The sequence below is a fragment of the Eurypyga helias genome, unplaced genomic scaffold, assembly GCF_000690775.1.
Source record: "Eurypyga helias isolate BGI_N326 unplaced genomic scaffold, ASM69077v1 Scaffold47939, whole genome shotgun sequence".
NCBI lineage: Eukaryota > Metazoa > Chordata > Aves > Eurypygiformes > Eurypygidae > Eurypyga > Eurypyga helias.
The window spans coordinates 1-20,670 of record NW_010274884.1 but is presented as its reverse complement, the minus strand read 5'-3'; the positions used below and the strand labels follow the sequence as shown (position 1 = coordinate 20,670).

The following is a 20,670-nucleotide window of genomic DNA, read 5'->3' as shown; positions in this document are numbered from 1 at the left end:
GAATGTATCTTTTCATATATAAATAATAAATAAATAAATTGAACCACCAGATTTTAATATAAATAAAATTATAGGGGAGAAACAGGTGGTGTGGTGAATAAAAGCAATAGCTGGCTCTTGAACTTGTCCAGACCTTGTAGAATCTGGCTGTCAGCTCTGCCTCATGCTCAGTTCCTTCCCCACTCTCATTTGCCTGCAATCTGCCAATATTTGCGAGTCTAGGGAATTCAGCCACTGATTTACAAGCTTATTTGGAAGGCATTACTGATTCAAGGAGTTGTATTCTCCTGTTGAAGAATACATATCATGCCTGCTGTGGTCAACTGGTGTTAACTTCAGCACACAATGTAATGTTAAAAATTCAGTTTATGACATGCCAACTTAGATGTTATGGAAGTGAAGGCACTCTGCACAGTTCAAGGAAGAATAGAAAAGTATAAGTGAAAAATGAAAAGAAAGAAAGAAAAATTCATAATGAGACATCTTCCAACAACTTCCAAACTGCATTTATTTCACAGCTGGTAGGAACAGGTACAAGGTTCGTTTACTGGTGGGGTTTTTTTGGTTGGGTTTTGGGTTTTTTTGTTGGGTGGGATTTTTTTGGGTTTTGGTTTGGTTTGGTTTTTTTGTTTTATACTGCGTTGAACATTTCCAATTGAAAATAGGAGAGATTTTATATTATCAAGAAAGTTTTTAACAGAACAATAGCAGTAGCTAATGCCCTGAAAGATTCTGACTTTGAAGAGCTCTGCTTTGCAGAGTTTTGTAAAGATAGCAGAGCTCAGTCAAACTTCAGGTTTTGTTTCTCAAGGCAAGAATAGCTGAAATATAAAATGCCTTTGCCTCTTTGTTAATACAAACTACGCCCCTTACACCCACTCTTTATTAAATGTCCCTTTCACAAAGAAAACATAAGATATACATTGATCTAAAATGTTTGCAACAGAACTCTACACTTTATATTTGTGCAAATGGAAATTGCAGATGCACAGCATAATTGATGTGACTGTTCCAACAAGCTAAAGGCTAAACTGGAGCCAACTCTCAGTCCTTTGTGTTTTTTTTTTCAAAAGGCCAGTAATTCACTGAATGTGGACAGAATTTTTGTGGAATAAAAAAGAAAAAAGCTATCTGTCCCCAGATAACCCACTCTTATTTCTTCACCTTCTTTTTCCAAGCACCATCAAGATACTTGTGTTCAAGTTTGATAGTATTAGAGTTCCTGAACAAAACAGTCACAATTAACATATTCTTCATGGTTCTCAAAATGATCTGAAAAAAAATCTGGCTAAAACTCCTCACACAGAAATTCAGCTCAGTGCAGACCTCTAGCAGAGTCTATTGCAGCTTAAATGATTGGACTTTGTCAAAGTTACTTACAACTGAGATACGTTCATAAAGTGAGAACAGTAGGGTAGCCTTGATGATAAGCATTAGTGACAAATGGAGTTTTGTGTATAATAAGAACCTGGTCTTTGGGATTTCCCTCGCAGCTGTGGTTACCACAAACGGAAATTGCAAGCCGTGATTCTTGTAGTGTCCTTCCTGTAGAAGGGCAGAGCCTTCTCTTCCAGGCCTCTCTCTTCACATATGGAGTAGCTGCAGAAAACTCCCAGTCCAGCTCTCAATTCCCCCCAGAGACATCGTTTAGTAGCGTTATCAAATTCAGAATACAGAGTAATGGTGGTTTGGGGCTCTTCTCTGTGTATGTAGTTGTTTATAAATTACATTTCAATACTTAAACTTCAAAAGGCCTAATTCTTCTCAATAATCAATTTTGAGTTTTCTCAACATTTTGGCCTCTATGCTGCCAAGCTATTGCTTTAGTAATAGTAAAAAAAAAAAAAAATAAATGTTGAGCTGTTAAGCAAATGAATTTTATTTATAAATATTGTGCATTCCCAGCAAAATTGATAAATCAATATTAAATCAGAGGGAGACCTTATCTTGCACATTTATTGCCTGGATGTCTTGTAACAAAAATTGTACCTCTTTACAGCATGATGGCTGCCACCAGGCTTTGTCTCAGAAATGCCAACTGCGGTTAGAACTTCTCCAAGAAGCGTTTCACCATTTCTTTTCAGCCACAAAAAAAGAATTTATTCCATTTGTATCTGAAGCACTTTCATAGTTCTGGACCATGCAGATGAACACGGTTTTTCTTCAGGCAAAAAACTGACAAGCCCCTGTGAACAAGATGTTTGGAGAAACAGCCTATGCATTTTGCATTATTGAAATGTGATCTGGAATTATAGAATACCAATATCTCACCAGGCAGTGATCTTCAATTTCCCTGTTTTTTCCATTTTTCTCATGTTTTCATTCCTCTTTTTTGCCTGTAATCCTCTCTTGCGAGTTTTGACTTGAAGAAATATTTAATATTACTGCTAACATGTGAGCATAGCTTAAAAGGTATTAGCAATCTGTATGGGAATTGTATAGGTCCACAATTTATCTCCTAAGGTGCATTTTTCCTGATATTTAGGTCTGTCGTAATTATAAGTTATATTTTTTTGCTTTATGTTACTTTTTTTACCTTGTGATATTTAGCTTGAAGCATTTGGAAAGAAATGGAAATAAACAAAAATTCATAAAATGAGCTGCAGTCTGAGCCTGTCCTCTGAAGTAGGCCAGCATTAAACTGGTCCAGGATTGATGAAGGAGAGCTGCATTAGATGAGAGTGGGAGGACTAAAAGTAATTTCTTTCGCTGTCAATTCTATGGTAATTCAGCTCTTTCAGAAAACTCCCAGTAAGACTGCTTTTTGCTAGTTTAGTTTACTCTGGAAAACATCTTTTCCTTCCTACATATGCAGTCTGAAAATTTTAGAGGCAGATTAGGTTTTTAAATGATTTTTAATACACATCAAAAGTGTCAGCGGAATTAGACTAGGCGCTGTAGCCACAACATAGGTGATCGACAGGTAGCGGCATTTTGTGCCACATTAATACCCTTCTGCCAATGTATAGGAAGGGCCAGGTCTAAAGAATAATATAGCCTCTGTATTCATATCAGGTCTGTCTCTTACAATGACAAAGCAACTCCAGGACTGCTCTGTTTCTTCTCTGATTTCCATTTGTTTCATGAGCGGAGCTCAGTACTTTTGTGTTGCTTCGCATGCTACAATATTAGTGGGTTTAGTGCAACCACAACGAGCATGTTAACTCCCATTGATGAATTTTGCTATAGATATGAAGTGTGATAGAATAGATTTTACTCTGGCCACCAATGTGTGTTTATATGGCACTAGGTGGTTGCCTTTGCCATTAGGGGTTATGAAGCTTGGCTGGTATGATTATGAAGCTTGGCTGGTATGATATGAAAGACAATAGCATGGAAAGGCTTGTTTTATCTTCTTGATTCCCTCTTCCCTTGCATTGGGTGGCCCCTCATAACCAGAATTTGCTGTCATCCATAAAGAAATCTGAAACTCATACTAGATATAGGGAAGCAGAGCCCTGGGAGGTTTGCATGCACGTCCCTTCTGGATACTAATTTACAGCCAACAACAATGACTGTTAGGTCTGTGGCACTTTCTCATGGTAATGTTAATAGAAAACCAATGAATATTGCTCTCCTGAATTATTTGCTACCCTTCTGCACTGAGAAAATGTGTACGTTTGAACTGAAAGAAAACTCTGGACAAAGTTTTATTGCTAGAAACAAAATTGGATGAAAGGAGTGAAGAGGTTTCTTAAGGTGAGCTGTCATGGTGTGGGAAGTGTTACAGCAAACAGTACAATAGAACAAGACTGTATCACATTAAGTCTCCTAATAGATGCCAAAGAAATGATACTGTGGCAGTAAAAGATCGCCTTTGATTTTTGTTTCTTTCTTTCTTTTACTGGGAGAGGTGGAGTAGCCTGCCTGTACTGCTTAAAAATCATGTATCTATGTAGCTGTAGTGTCAGTCCTGCTTTAGAAAGGATGGTTTAAGAAACATCAGTGCAAAGATTTCAGAGTAGGTGCAGGAGTGATGAATTGCTTTCATATGTGTTTTTTGTACATGTACTTGGATGCAAGCTTTGTCCTCAACCTTCTGTTATTCACTGCTGATATACAAGGTGCAACTGTGAATTAAGAACAAGACCTCACAAACACCTGAGCGAACTAAAAGCACTTGGTATGACCAACACTCACAGTTTTTTACAATCTATTGTTAACATGAGTGTTAGAAAAGCAAATGTGAATAGTGGGGACAACCTTACCTTTTTCCTTTTTGGAAAACTGCACCATATAAACAGTAGAGGAGTGCTGTGGCTGAGGGGTCTGTGATGGTTTTCATGGTCACTTGTTGCACAGCATCCTCTCTTGAAAACTGAAAGGCAGGTGTGTGAATTTCAGTGATCCTGTCTTTCCATGACATTTCATTTCAATAAAAAAAATGTGAGAACTTAGTTTTATTCATTAAGCTGAAAATGAAAATGCAGGGAGGTCCAGGAGAACATTGACTGCGTCTCTGTCACTCCACCTATTTCATTTTGAATATGAAGATTGTCTGCAGGGATTGGCACCTGAAATTTAAAAGGACAGAGTCTCTATTCTGATAAATTGATATAGCTGTCCGCTCTTTTCATGTTATTACAAATCATTTTGAAATTAAGTATTCCAAAGACATAGCAAAAACTTGTAAAGTAGAAATAAGCTATTAAAAATAATTTAAAATTTATGTAGGACAGAAAACCAAATCATCAGATGTTGAAGTTAATCTTCAAGAGTCCTTATACTGAAATAATATCTCCCAATCTGATCGGTAGATTCTTATTTAAGGTAATTACATGGCATCTTGGAAATAAAAGGACATTTACTCCCTACTGCTCAGGTCTAATATAGGTTTTGTCTTTCAATACTGGAATTCTTAAACGACAAAGGATTTCAATACTTTCATAGAACAAAAATGTAAATGAACGGAATCAGCTATTATTTCACATATGGTACAACTCCACATCACCAAAGTAGGAAAAAAGCTTTACATTCATCTTTTTTGTATGGTGACGCAGAGTTCCCAATGATTTGTATCAGTAGGACAAACTTCTGAACAAAGAGTAAGGTGATCCTTTATATTCAAGCATTGATTAAATATCTAGTTTGTGTACATAATTGAAAATTATTTGTACTTGTAATCGCAATAATTGTAATTTGTATTCCTATTAAACCTACGTGCTGAGGTTTTTACACAAGTGAAGATCCAGCACAAAATACTTACAGATGACTGAATCTGTAAGCAAGTGGTTTTGCTTTTGAAAATCACAGCTCTTGTACCATCATAAGATTTTGCATCCGAGAAAGCTACCTCAAAAATAGTGACAACTTTTCAAATTGTTGTGTACAGGGGGAGAGGAAACGGGTGAACATCTTGAGTTGTTGACTGCGGGTGGTTGCAGTATTCATCTGCCCACCCCTAGTTACTTGTGTCTGCAACAAAGCTTACACTACAGGAAGAAAAAAGGTATTTTTAAAACACTGAACTTTCCTTCATCTAAAGATCTGTGGTTCATATGTTTTTAACTGAAGGAGTTCTTTCAAAGTCTCTGAACTAACATGTTTTGGGGCAGGTATTTGAATATAAAATAATGCCTTTCATGACTTGCTAAACCGGACTCTGTTCACACAAGTGGTGGTGTGCAGCTCAGATCCTGGTAGGTTTAGTTGCTGCTAATGTTTTGTTTACATGGAAGTTGAATTTTGAAGGAAAGCAACTATAGGAATACAAAACAATTTTGTGTTCTTCTTCAGTACGTGTGATTTTTTTTTCCTGCATGTCCAAGTTCACTTGCAGCAAGTTGTACACACACATATGGTTCTCATGAGCATCTGCCCACCTACAGAACTGTGAAAATAACTGGGTTTTGATGAGATTTTTTTAATGTTATGATCTCAAGAAGGCAAGAAAAACTTAATTAAGGTTTGTAGATAAAATCTTTAAGGAAAGAACATTGTAAGAATTTATTTTTGCTCTTTTTGTTTGGAGATCTTGAAGTCTTTTTCCATTACTGGACAGGACTGGCAGATGAATTGCAATTAAAGGCACAATAGCAAAAGAGATTAAATACAGTCATGATAGCAGATAGTGTATGGGCTTCCTTCAATACTTTTCATTGCATAGAAGCTGTGGCTCCAAGTGCTGCTCAGTTTACTAAAGCAACCTGCTTTAGTGGAATCCTGCTGTCCTTAGGGACTAGTTCTCCTCGATGATTATATGCGCAATGAGGATTTGGGTTTCCTGATGCCAAATGAAAACTCTTGCTTTTCCTTCTTCCCCACAGGAGGAGAGGTTCCATACACAACTCTGGCAACCCGACTGATGATGGGAGCTTGGTGGCTTTTTGCTTTGATTGTCATCTCCTCCTACACAGCAAACCTAGCAGCTTTCCTCACCATCACACGCATTGAGAACTCCATCCAGTAAGTTGATAAAAAATGAATTGAGGGAAAGGAGAGTTCTACCTAATTATGTGAAAAAGAGAAATTTTTATCATCCTGAGAAGTATTTTGGAAGTAAAAAAATTGCTATGTACCACAAACTCCAGTCTCCCTGGAGACACTTTGTCTTTAGGATGAGAATTTTTGGCCTCTGGCAGATACTCTTCTGTGGCACAGATGAATACATACATATGCACACATACATATTTTGAAAGAAGCACTTCAGTTTAAAATAACCATTGTATCATTATTTGAAATGGGAAAATATAAATTGTTGCTTTGTGTTTTCAGGTAGTGCTTTCCATTCAAATACATCCCACAGTACTTATACTCTTTGCTCAGGAGAAGCCGAATGCTTCTTCAATGTATGGGGAGCTCAAAGCTGAATTCACCTTTTCTTGCCAAGGCAAAGATGTGTTAATCACAACAAACAATAAAAATTCACTTACTAGTCATCTTTGCCACTTCTGCTCCCAGGTGCTCTCTTACTAAGTTAACAGATCATATTGTTCTCTTATTTTTCCTGTCTATTGGTTCTTTTGCTTCATAACTCCCTAAAGTGAATGTCCTTGTCTTTTCCTGTTCCTTTCGTGATGAACTGTTTTTCTGTCACACCTGCTAATCTATTTTTCCAGATCATATCTCTTTATATCACAGGAACCTTTCTAAGTCCTCTCACTCTGTTCTTTTGTTCTCCAGTCCCCTTTCTTTCAGCAAGCTGCATGCTAAGTTATCCTTGCTCCCACTGCTCCAGTGACCTCTCCCACCCCCAAACCCTTCCTCTTGCATCAAAGCCGAGACTAGAAATTACAGTGAAGCATTAGCTGGCCAAGCACTTCAAGGGGCAGATGGCCATTTTCCCATAGCAGGTTTTTAATCTTGAGGCTACAAATCTATGAAACTATGTGAGAATGACAAAGTTAGCCTTTCCCATAAATCCCTCTTTGCAAAAATTATAGAGTGGCTTTAGAGAAGAGAGGCACATTCCCTTGTATTTCTTCTGCCAGAAAGATAAGAACCTGGCCTTCAAGTAAGGCTCAATGTTCAGTTTTCTCACTCCAGGTGTTGATTCAAGTCCCTGTCTGCTGTATATCATCCCCTACCTTGCCTCTGGTTCAGCTGCTTTCCAGATCTCTTCAAAATGCCCCATGAGACAGTGAGCCACTAGTGTAGACTGGGCAGGGGGAGCCTTGGCCTCCTGTGAATTCATAGGTTAGGTTCAAACATCACTGCATGCCAGCCAGTCACCGCACTCTCACTAAGGCACTTAGCTTCTAGGTGAGGATTTCTACATACTAAAACCAATCCAGACTTCAACAGCACATGGAAAAGTAAATGTCAGCAACAGCAGAAGAGTTTTATTTCCAATTGGAAGCCGAAGCCCAGACCCAAGAGCAGAAGCAGCCCCTTACTTTGAGTGCATGGTTATCACATGACTGTCCCCATTAGGGGCATCCTCTTGCACTTCATAAACCTTTTCTCCCTGCTCCTTGGGTGATGGGGGAGGAGTTAGTGCCCTGTGGCCTGAAATGCCCAGACATTAGTAGTCCTTATTTGTTCTCAGTTGGAGATGAAGTATCTGTGGTCCTTATCCTTTCTTTCTGGGCTAACGACTTCAACACTTTCATCTATTAGAGATCTAAGCACCATGCCAAACATGTAAAACAGGGAGGCTTTTTTGGTTTTTTAAGTTTAAAAACTACATTTGACTGAGGAGCATGAAGAAACAGCATGGGAATTTGTACATGCAAAATAAATAATAATGATATATTCAGTCATTCAGTTTGTCCTTACAAATATGAAATATGCTTCTGCATCCTGCTTTGAAATCATGTCCCTTCTAGTTTTCAATAGTCCGGAAAAATGTTCAAATTACTGTGACAAATGTCTGAGTTTTCTTGTCATGTGTAAAAAAGAATAAGATATGCCCAAACTATAATTTAATACATCTTCAGCTTTTTCTTGCAGTTTATTATGATGTCACTAGAAAACTCCCAGTGGGATTCTGAGATTATTATGTACAGTTGGGACTACATTGGTCTTTGTGCTGTATTATTTATGGGCAAAGTCACTGAAAATGTTTTATTCAGTAGAAAACATTGCAGCTGGAGAGCTCCTGGAATGAAAGAATGGAGACATTTTTCAACAGCTCTTGCAACTCTAAAATAGAGTAATTAGATGTGTTAAGTATCCATTAGGGAATGAAGTTATCCTAACTATGGTGGGAGTGTAAAACTTCAGTTTACAAAACTGCCAAAATTGGGATTCAAACCAGCACATAAGGGAGAGGCTGTTTGTTTACCATGCTGAATTACTGCAAAGTGGGAGACATGAATAAGCAATAAAGAAAAAAGCTGATGCTCTTCTCTTTTTTTTTTTTTTTAACAGATCAAATTGTACCTTGGGGAGCTTTGAAGGCCAGAATGGAAATGAGTTTAAGTATTTAAAGAAAATAAACCAGATTCTGCTTGTAGTGCTATCCAGCCAGCTTCAGAGAAGTCAGAAAAATGAAAGAAATTGAAGTCAGTGGGTTTGCACAGATAAAACAAGTAGTTAATGGGTTTCCATTTCAGATCTCCAGCTAGCAGCAGATATTAAAGTGCGTTGTTGAAGGTACTGTCCTTGTGGTATTTTTTATGAAAGATAGGAGGATTCAAGCAGCCCACAGCACATCTCATTGCTGTGAAACATTTAGGAGTTACTGCATTTCAGCTTTTGGATGTGTAGCCAGTTTGTGTTGGGAGCTCTTGCATCTTCCCTTTCTCAGCTGGTATGAAGGTTGAGCCACTCTTCCTAGTCAGTGCCTCATGGTATCCAGAATCTTATTTTGAGAAGAAAAGCATACAAAATGTTGTTAGGCAATGCATTAGGGAGGACTAGTGAAATGTTCCCTTTGCCTACAGAGTCCTGAAGTAGAACCTTACTGTCTAACTTCACTTGATGGTACTGGTTCTCTGCCTCACTGATTGATTTGGATCAAAATGTTACAATTAAATAAACTTAGAGGAACATGAAGAATAAGAGTGGATGCTGATCTCCTTTTCCAAGCAAATGGCTACCCTTAATAACTTTGGGAGCTCAGCTTTTCATCTTCTGCCAACAGCCAGTATCAGCAGTAGAAGCATGCAAGTCATAAAGTAGTTCCTAGATGCATCTTTTGTTCACACCTGACTCACATTGCAGATGACATTTAAATCAAGACAGTCAGCCTTTCAGATGTCAAAACATCGTGGCAGCAAAGCAAAGCACGATTTCTGTGTTCCTTAAATCTTTAGAACAGTGTCTCAAATGCAACATGAATTGATAATAAGAGTAGCTCTTCTTGGTAAATGTTAAATAAATTCGGAGGTCTTGAGCTATTTCTCATAGGTGCTGATGCTGTGAATTTCATCACTGAGCCAGTATTGCCATTATTGTGGTTTATGATGCCTTTAGGACAGAATTAGAGTCCATTGGCAGAGAGACTGATTTTACTCAGACGTGCATCGCACAGTTTTCCTGGGTAAAGGAAGAGTGTCACCACCTTCTCACAGGCCTCAAATTTTGCAGGAAAGTTCAGGGGCTGAGGCGGGCAGAGGGGAAGTCAAAGGATTTTTCATATGAAAGGCAGGAGTTAGGTGCCCTAATCAACTTCTGAAATTGCGGAAGCTATACACATTATGGGGGGAGAATCTGCATCTTGTGTCTTCTGTAAAATAATTTCTTGTTACGTTATCCATGTTATAAGTATTATGTCCTCTTTGATAGGTGAGATCTCTGCCTCCAAATAATGGAGGCATAGCAGTAAAGCATGTCTTTTGTTATCTTTGTTTTCCCTAGTCATTCTTTTCACAACATTTTTCCTAGACGGTAATTCTCTTGAAGCTAAGATGTCCCCAAGGCTTTAAAGAGCTCAATACAACTGCCTACAAGTTTTCTGCAAGGGGGGTTACACAAGAATGCAGTAATTGGAGTAGATATTTACTTACACTGAAAAACAGAATGTTCTTTAACCTTTACTTTAATGTAGTTCACCCAGATCTTCAAACTGGCTAGCAAGCAGTATTACCAGTTTCTGATACAGCTGTCGCTGCCAACAGTCAAATCTCTTGGCTTACTGTGCCCTGTTCCCTCGGCCTGCCTGTGAGTCAATCTTTAATGTCCTACAAAAAAGAAAAAAGAAAAAACATTGGAGAGCTTTATCTGAATTAGTCATAAATAAAGGCTTCAGTATAAGTCATGACATAAATTATTTTCTCCTAAAATTTAGTGACTACTTCTTGCAGACAGTTCTGTGCAACAGCCAAGTCTAAAAACACATCTAGCCTAAATTGTTCTATAATCCATTTCTACAAAGATATTTTGATGTCAAAGACCTTGACCTCAGTGGCATTTAATCACCTAAAAAGTAATTTGTTTATTCTTTTATGGAGCTGACCTTTCGTTTTTCTACATTTTCTATGTGCTTTTTAAACATTGTTGGCTGACATACATGAACAACATGTTACCAATTCTCAGTCTAGGATTTGAATTTAGAGAAGAGGGTATGCTTTGTGAAAAGAAGAACAAGCAAATCCTAATAAATTTTTGGGGTTTTTTTTTAGTTGAAAGCAGAGATCGTTTTTTAAATTGCAAAATAATTCAGTTGTACTATACCAGAAAATGAAAGTGACCTGACAACTGCTGCCTGATTAAGGTGCAGAATACAAAACAAAATCAACAAGTGTTGAAAAATACAGGTAGCCATTAATAATTCATCCTCAAATAGCTCAATTCATCCTCAGAATAGCCCTATATTGTAGTTAATATGAATGGGATAATATTGGTATTATCCCAGTCATTGCAATGAGAAAAAAAACTTGCCATAAAGACCACACATAACATTTTTCCCCACAGTGCTTCATGAGTGATAACCAAATAGGAACTGAACTCTGACTTGACTGCATGGTCACTTTCGTGTAAGTAGAATCCTTCTGACCACAAGCTCAGTTAAAGGTCTCTTATTTTATAGCAGTTTTTCAACTATATCTGCTTTATTATTATTATTATTATTTTTAAACACTTTCAGCATTCATTACGCTATTGCTTCAAAATTAGAAATCCAAAGAGATAAATGTTTTAATATGTGGGATTATAATCCTCTTAGTCGTGTTAGATGTGTGCTTTGCTTTGCAGGTATTCCAACTGCGATCAGTAGAATTGTAACAAAATAAAATTCCCATCCAGTGTGGATAACAATATCAGAATTTGGGCATCAAAGGATACCCTGTAGGAATTAATCATTTTGACAAATACTTTTTCATTAATTTGGGATCTGGTTTGACACAGTGAGGCTGGGGATTTATGACTCCACTACATGTGTGTGTCTGAACAGAAAATGAGTTGTTTAATCCAGGAATAAAGGTACATCAAACAATGTACAACCTACAAACCAGGCTGGAGGCAAAGTAGTTAGAAAAATTCTTTCTTCTGGAAAAGGATCCTCAATAGTTTAATAATTTTATTAGTTCTGTCAAGGTTTGTCATTTCTCTTGGTTTTGCTGGACCTTGGCTGCTAGGTTGTGGATGCCATTCCAGTAACCTGCAGAGTTGCAGGCTATAAAAGACCGTTTCTGAAGGAGGTCATATATCTTATGATCCCATCTGACATGTTTGTGTGAGGGGATGAAATCATCAATGTGGTAGGTCTTTTCCATGTTTGCAGCTTGCCTACACAGCAGCATGCACACATGTACATCTCAGAGGCTGCAAAACTTCTTCCGTGCTCCTTGGCGTAGGGCCAGGTGAACCAAAGTGTGATGTTTTCTGCTGGCAAGAGTGTTCAGCGCATCTGTAGAGTTTACACTTCTACTTGCCTCGCTCTTGTCCTCTCGCCATTGTTTTCTCAGCATAGAGCATTACCTACAACTGTGCAAAGATGCAGAGCGAGGCAGCCGAAAGGCATTGTATGTTTCAGGGTAGCACACCAAAGAGTAAAGAATTGTAGACTGTAGTTAATGCCAGACTTGGCAGCTACAACATGCCTTCCTGAAGGCATCGACATAATTCTCCTCCTTGTTATTTCCCTGCTGGTGTTGCTTTTGTGTGTAATGGCACTCTTGCTTGCTTCTTAGACTGTTGGTAGTACACTTCCTCTACCTGATTGTAGTACAATTCTGGGCTAACAGCTTGTGTCTTGCATTGGTTTGCCTTTCTGAAAATAGCAAGGTTGATCTTATAGCTCCAAGATATACAGGGGAGCGCTTTTTTTTTTTTTTTGTACTGTTTCTAACTGTACTGTTTTGTGGCAGCAGGTACACATATCACTTATATACCAAGTAGCAATAATTTTTCAGAAAAATGCTTTGTCTTTTGTTACATTAAAAATTATATGGCTATACAGAGTCTTCCAAAGTAATGATTGCAGTTTTGCTAGGTGTTGTCATTAGAAATCGGAGACTTATTAAATAAGTCTCTTTTTGCATGCTTTTCTAGGAACTTGTATGACAAATAACACAGCAATTATAGGACATTACAATATGCATCCTGGGGCAGTTTGTTGCACTTCAGAGTGCTTCCAGGAGATACAGAATTGTATTGTCAGCGGCAGCAGCAGTAACACAGAAAGGTTGAATATAGTATCTTGCATTTGTATCAAAATGCAAGTGTCAAAAGTATCAGTGATGCTTTTGACAGATAGATAGACTGTCAGTGCAACAGTAATACACCTACTGCTACACAACACTGCCTGCTGGTGAAACAGGGAGAAATTCTCACTGAGGCCCACTGCTGTCTGTCAGAAAGCCTTTCTGCAGAGCTGCAGCCTGGGTTGTTGCAGGGGGGTCATTCCTCCCCAGGTGCAGGGCTTTTCATTTGTCCTTGCTGAATTTCACACCACTCCCGTGAGCCCATTCTTCCAGCCTTTCTAGGTCCGCCTGAATGGCAGCCTGTCCTTGAGCAATTGACTGATCCCTCAAGGTCATGTCATCGACACACTTGACAAGAGGCTGCTTACTCACCTCCTCCAGGTTATTGGCAAAAGCATATCCCAGGTTAGACTTCTGTTGTACCTGCTACCAGCCTCCAAGTGAGCTACCCTGTAAGCCTGATATGCCATCTAGTTTCCCACCCAGCCACTAATGACTTAATTTGGATACAAGGATATTGTGGGAGACAGTATTGAAAGCCTTGCTAAAGTTTATGTAAACAATATCCATTTCTCCACAAGCCATTTACTGTCGAAGGCAACCAGATTGACCAAGTATGACTTTGGTAAATTGATATTGAGTGTTCCAAGTCAGCTGCTTCTTGTTCTCAGAAGTGTGCTGGGAAGACTCACTCCATGATGTTGGATGACCAGCCTTAGTTCCACAGATCATCTTTCTTATCTTTTTTTGATATAGTCTGGATATTTCCTTTCTCCAGTGGTCAGGGATCTCCTCCTCCTCTTCACCTTTCAAAAATTAAAGCAAGCAGCCTTGCAAGGACATTGGCCAGCTCTCTCCGCACACTTCAATGTAGCCTGCCAGGACCCATCGAATTCTGTGGCTCTAGTGTGCTCAATCAATCCCTCTATTTCTGGTTGGAATTTACCTGACCACCTACTGCTGGTTGTTCATTGCCTTCTTGAACCCTGCCTCTAGTCACAGAGACCTAGGACACAACGCTGGGGAAGAGTGAGGCAAAGAAGGCACTGAGCACCTCAGCGTTAGCTGTTTCTGCAGTTCACCTGAGAAGGTCCACACTTCCCTTGTTCAGCCTTTTAGTTCTGCAAAAGCTGGTCTTTTCACCCTTGAGGTGCCTGAAGAGCATCCACTCTAGCTGAGTCTTGGCTTTCCTAAGGCTATCCAGACTTGCCAGGAAATGTTTCTAAATTTCTCCTTTGTAGCCTGTCCATGCTTCTGCCTTCTGTGTATTGTTTGATGGGTTGAAAGCCTTTTGAAAGTCTTGGGGATTATTAGTAATTTCCAAGGGCAATAGATTATTGAACTGCTTCTTGTGTATAAACCCACTTGGTGGCTATGCCTAATCTTCAGGACTGACCTTTAAAATTGTATCAATCCTTATTTCAGTTTATTTATTACAACAAAGTATAACATCTTAGTTGTTTACTTTCATAATTCCCCTGATTACCACTACAGCCTTTTAAATGTATTTCCTGTTTCGCTTTCACACACTGGCTATAATGAGATTTCACATTTTTTATAACATGTCAGACATTTCATATTTAATTTTTCAGAACTCATAGGTGTTTATCTGGACTTTTGGGGAATTTTTGTTTGTTTGTTTGTTTTAATTTTCAATTACAATTTAACCACTTATTCTCCTGATGTTCTAGTCTAGTAGTCTCACATTTTTCTTCCTCGGAAAGGGCATGTCTCCATCCTCTCACAGAAGACCAATATACCTGATTTCAGGAAAAGATTCATCTAGAAGCTCACCTTAGATGATCCCATATGTGTACTGATTCTTTGCAGGTTCCTAGCTACTTATCTTGTTGGAGAGGAATGCCATCTTGATGGAGAAAAAGGAGAGGATTTTGGAGTTTTTAATATTACAAAAAATAAAATTATCCCTTCCTTATATTCGCTATATATTATCTGCCTAGAATTTAGCTTTTGTTCAATGTTTTTCTAAGCCCATATGTCTGAATTTCAGTGGATTTCTTTTTAACTCAACTAACCTCCAAAGCCTTGCCGCTGAGCTCTGTTGAGTTCTTCTTTTCTTGCTTTTTGTTATGTTCAGAGGCATACATACCCTTTGAGATCCAATAACTGTTTCATTAAGTGCCATCCCTGGAACACCTAAGAAATTTTTTTTTCCCTTCCTGTAGGACCATTTTCACTTGCCTCTGTATTACCTGTTTCAGAAACACAACCTGGAATTTGATGAGTTCCCTACATTTGTGTTTGCATTTTCTGTGGCTGCGATGAGCTTTTACAACTTCCTGTTGCCTACATTAAGACAGCACTCAGATCTTTGATCTGTCCTTATATGTCATCTGCTAGATTTGTGCAGTTTATACATTGTTAAATTGAGCCAAGAAAGCTCAATTTAGGCAATAGGGATATTGCGGTAGTTATTTTGAAACTTCAGTGAACGCCATTAAAAAAACAAAAGTATGGGAGAGCAATCCTATAGGACAGGAAAATAAAGGCCAAGAGGTGAGGAGACTTTAAAGGCTTTTAATATACCTTTTTACATCCAAAGTAACGTTGACAAGCCATATTTGGGATGATTTAGAAAATTCTAAACTGGTTAATTTTTACTTAGAGAGAATGGATAAGACTAGTTAATTAATATGTAAAGTAGAGCAAATTTATTGGACTAAATGAAATGAACTGTGATGAAAAGATAGTTCATGAAACCACAACAGAAATCTTCCTATTGCTGAAAATAATGTAGGATGTGACTTGCTTTCTAAGATGGGCACACAGTTCAGTGTAGGAATACCACTAAAAAGCTGCTCGCCACTGTGTAACCGGATAGCAGTTAAAAGTGCTCAGCCCAGGTGCCTTGGGCTAGATTCAGAGAGTTCTAGTGCTGCGACTGGCTCCCCAGCAGTGGGGTGTGTGGTGGCACCACAGTGTCACAGGCGGTTGAACTTGCTGTGTGTGGCTCGAGGGAATGCAGTGCTCCCTTCTCTCTTTGTGTCTACTCAAAGGAGCTCTTGGCATTTGGCAGGAACCTCTTACTCCTTCTATTGTCCTCTTTTTATCCATTTTAATTTTTTCCACCCTTTCACTTCATATTCCTCCTTGTTTCATAAATCATAAAACCAATTTTTCAGTCTCACTTTGTCTTTTAAGAAAAAAAGGGAAAAAAACCCCAACAAACAACATAAGGAAGTGGCTTGACAGCTGTCTTTCTTTGTGTTGCCCTTTGCTTGCCTGCAGCTCCTTCCTCTTGAAAATGTGGCTTCAAGTCTCCTGTGTTTCTTTTCTTCCCCAACAATTAAGGTCTCTCCAGGATCTCTCAAGGCAGACAGATATTCCTTATGGCACTGTCTTGGACTCTGCAGTCTATGAGCACGTCCGAGTGAAAGGGATGAATCCTTTCGAGAGGGACAGCATGTATTCCCAAATGTGGCGGATGATTAACAGAAGTAATGGCTCAGAGAACAACGTCATGGAGTCAACCGCAGGCATTCAGAAGGTACTAGTATGACTTTATTTTGCCTCCCTTAAGAGATGATCTGCTGTAACACCACATTTGGTTAGTGATTGCTATTCACTACAAGGGGTGCATTTGCGCCCAGATAATGATCGTGCCTGGTACCATTTTCTGCAAGCCTATTGCATTGGCACAGAGGATTGGGACTTCTCAGCTACGTACCTTGTTTTCAACCCCTTTTAAAATGTAAGTACCTATAGTGATTGTTCTGAAAAGTGTTTATAGGTATGAGAGATGAATGCATTTTTCATGATGCAACATGGGATTAGGATCACTGGACTTATAACCTCAGAAGATGTGATACTGTACCGTACAAAACTTAAAGCACTTTGAATACAAGACATATTGATTAACTTAATCTTTGTAGACTCCTGACAGTGAAAACCTTGGCTTTCAGTTGTAGCTCTGAATCAGGTATGTTTTGAGAGAGGCAGGCAGAAAAAGATTATCTAGCTTTAAATGAGAGTCTCAGAGCCACCTTCTGTAGTGAGTTTCACAATAGGAAAACACTTTGAGAGCAATAGTCAATTTTTCTAGGTACATTTGTTAATGCAATAGTTCCCTCCCATGTCTTGGGTTGACAGATACAGCTTTTATAAGAACAGTAGTACAGGAAAGGGTTCGGTACAAGAATGAACATGGGTTAATGAGTGCCTGTATACAAACTTTATCCTTACAATTGCATCTTCATATTCAGAATTTTAAATCAAATCTGAGAAATACTGTATTTTATACATTTGATTTGAAACCACAAAATGTGAATACTAATTAGAGCAAAAATACATTGTTTTAAGCTTGGTTTAGAGACTTCCAAAAATCTGGACAAACTCCACTTTTTATCTCCACCAAAATTTATTTGGCAGGAAAACCTGCAATTTCTGGTGTTTTCACACTGCATAGAAACACGTAAGAGAAAAAAGTATGTTAACAGGAATGATGAAATCACTGGTGGTCTCTTGATAATAAAAGAACCGCAAAATAACAAAGATTTTTTTGAGTTTTAAAAATCAATATTCCACCCGCTATATAACTGAGATCATATTTTGTCCTCTGAAGGACTAAGCAGCATGAAAGAAGAGGTAAGAAAGGCCCTGGGGAACTGCACTTTTGAAACTTTAGAAAAAATCATAAGCTGAAAAAGCTAGAAAAGAAAGACAGTCTGAAGATTTATTGGCTAGAGGAAATTGGGTTTTTTGAGAAAACATATTTAACTCAGTTTGTAAGGGGCTGATAAAGTTGGGTTTCATCTTTTGTATTAAAAAAAAAAAAAGGAAGAAAGGAAAAAGCAGCCCTGGTTTTAGTTAGCCTTCCCAAGTTATATTAAAGGTTTCAGAAGAATCAAAAACCAGAACACGTCAAACACAGCTGTGTTGACTAATGGCTTTTAGCTGAAAAAAACTACCAGTGTATCATGCTGGCAGATAATTCCAGATTACGGTCTGATTTCTCATTCCTGGAAATACGACAGTTGCTGTCTTAAAACCTACAAACCCAGAAATATCTGGGTTATTTAACTTGCCATGCCTCTGCTTCCCAGGAACAAATGCTTGCTAATGATAGTGTTGAAAATCCAAGTTGCAGCATGTGAGCAAGCCAAGCACCCTCCAATTAAAAAATATTGAAGAGCTCAGGCCCGTTCCTAATGAAGATACACATCCACCTATGTGCGTGCAGTTTCTCCCCTTCTTTCATCTTGCAGGAAGAAATGACACTGAAAAAGATCATTTGCCAGTTGCTGTTCACACAGAAGCTTTTGGAATATTTGGCCTACTCAGGAAGAATGAATGTGATGCTAAAAGCTGGTTTTAGGCATGGAAGATTAATAATTTAAAAGGTTGCTGAAAAAAGGCAGAGATTATAATCTCTGAACTGTACTTCAAAAAAAGTAAAACCTTTCACAGGAAAGAATTCATGGGTCCCCCCAGCCTATTCATATACTTCGTAATGTTCTTCAAGGTCTTGAACAAATTTAACTGGCCACATCAGAGCCATTAACTCGATCAGGCTATGACACTGGAGAAACTAAGCCAACAGGTCTCCCTCTGTGCTTCATTTTGTTTCTACCATCCATCTGCTACAGCATAACTGAGCAGCAGTTTGCCCAAGCTCTCTGAGGCTGTTACCTCGGCACACGTTCCTGGAGTGCTAAGTGAGTGCTGAGACTTAACGAGTGCTTCCAGATGGGTACAGGGAAAGGGATTTCCACTAGGCTGCCTAATAACCATGAAGGGAGTGTGTTAGGAGCGACCACCATGGGAGAGAAATGTGCAGGAAGGTTGTTACGGATGGGATGGACCTGCTCTCCTTTAACAACACTACCTACTGCACCCTCTGTGAGGTTAAATGGGGTTTGCAAGTAGCCATCATGTAAGATGCTTTGCCAAATATTTTTGTTATTTCTTAAAAATCCTTTAGTTTTGTCTTTCTTTTATTCTGCAAATTATAGTGGAGCTGGCATTCGTTATTTTGAGGAAAGTAGCAGTTTAATACTAATGTATATGTAAACAGGGGGAAGGGAGGGGAGGAGAGGGGTGGGGATTGACTGCTGATGTACTTGTCACATCATCCTGCTCACTCAGCAGGACCCTGTGCTTGCTGTACGAGTGGCTTCATGGGGAATGGCGCCTGTTTGAGTGAAAATACAATGCAGCCAAATGACAGTGATTGTGTTAGTCCCATTTTGCATCAGGCAATCTACCACTTTGACCAAATTTTCCTGGCAGGAGGGCAGGGCAGGCAAGAGTAATAAATGGAAAGGTCATGCCATTGTAAGTTTTCAGGTTTTTATATTTATTGGTCCTGTTCTTCCCATAAATCAGGTGCATACATATCTGCGTGTGCTCCTATTCTATTCATAGTGAACAGCTATAGACACCATCAGGTCTAGTGAGAGAGATGCTGGCTGGATTTACCCTGAAGAGAGAGCAAAGTTTTAAATACCTTAAACAGGAGACAGCCTGAAAAATGCAGGCATTTTAGATATTTTTTGTCACTTATTGTCTCTTCCTTTCTCAAAAGGCAACAAAAAACTGTTGAAGAGCTGAACTGAAGGTAGGGAAGCATTCAGTTGTTTGTCTTCCTGCTCTGTTAAATCAAAGTGGATGGAGAGGTGGCTGTATTTCTATATATGCTTGGATTAGTCTGTAGAATATTCACTTTTCTCTTCATTTTTATATATTATTTCTAAATGTTCCATGTTTTTCAAATCGATTTTCCTTTTTTGCATAGGTTATGAAATATGCATCTCATTCTGTCAAAGGAATCTCTATTTTCACAGAAGTTATTTATTCAGGAGGGATTTACAGAGGCCTAAGTCATGCCTGCTTAAACATTCATTGAGGACTCCAAGAAAAATCATTTAGGCTTAAACATATCACATTACATACCTCTTTATGTCTTCTTAAAAAGCACATTACCCTGCTTAATCCTTTACAAGCACCACAGGCTTTCCTATCCTTGGAACTATTCCCATTTAAAATATAATGAAGTGCTTCCATTGTGCCCCTGTCTGCTCTTTCTTCCCTAGAGTATAATAGTGCCTAATGCCCTATCCTACCCACCTTGTTCCTCTGAAAGTGATACCATAGCCTACAGCGTCTACATTTTTCTCAGCAGTACAAAGTGGAAAATTCCTTTCCCAGGCTGCATAAGCAGAATCTGAATGCGTTAGAAACCTCTACTTAACTCTATCTGCAAAATATTTAGCCGGTAGGAAACTTGTGAATGACTATCAAGTGAAATAATGCTTCTGGATGGTGCATTAAAAGAAACTCCTCTTAGGCTCCCATAATATTTCCTCTTCAACTTGCACACAGTATCAAAAGGAATTTGATCTTGAGATTTTGATTTTCCTGTGATCCTATGTGCATTCCCAGTGGAAACATGCTAGCAACCATTGAGTCAGCTTGTTTTCCCTCTACACTGTGGATGGCACTTTTCACCTTACTGAGAATCCTGTAATAGTAGTAATATTTTTTTAAACTATCTATGAATAGACTATAATAAAGCTTTGCTGAAGTGATATGTTGGAGAAGAAAGGGGTAATAATGATTTGCAATTCTGTGCTAGAACAAATTGTTAATAACTGGACATGGTTGTGTGCTGGGTTCAGCCAGG

At 38.6% G+C, this 20,670-nt stretch overlaps 1 protein-coding gene across 1 annotated transcript in view; it reads left to right on the top strand.

The window, feature by feature from the left end:
- The window catches only part of LOC104515813 (glutamate receptor ionotropic, delta-2), a gene marked incomplete at both ends in the record, with an annotated part of 38,959 nt that extends 22,423 nt beyond the window's left edge, over positions 1-16,536 (top strand). Inside the window, 2 exons of the mRNA XM_010159925.1 lie at positions 6,267-6,405; positions 16,341-16,536. Of these exons, the coding sequence (XP_010158227.1) occupies positions 6,267-6,405; positions 16,341-16,536 (335 nt within the window). The remainder of the gene's footprint in view (positions 1-6,266; positions 6,406-16,340) is intronic.
- Positions 16,537-20,670: the final 4,134 nt, after the last annotated feature.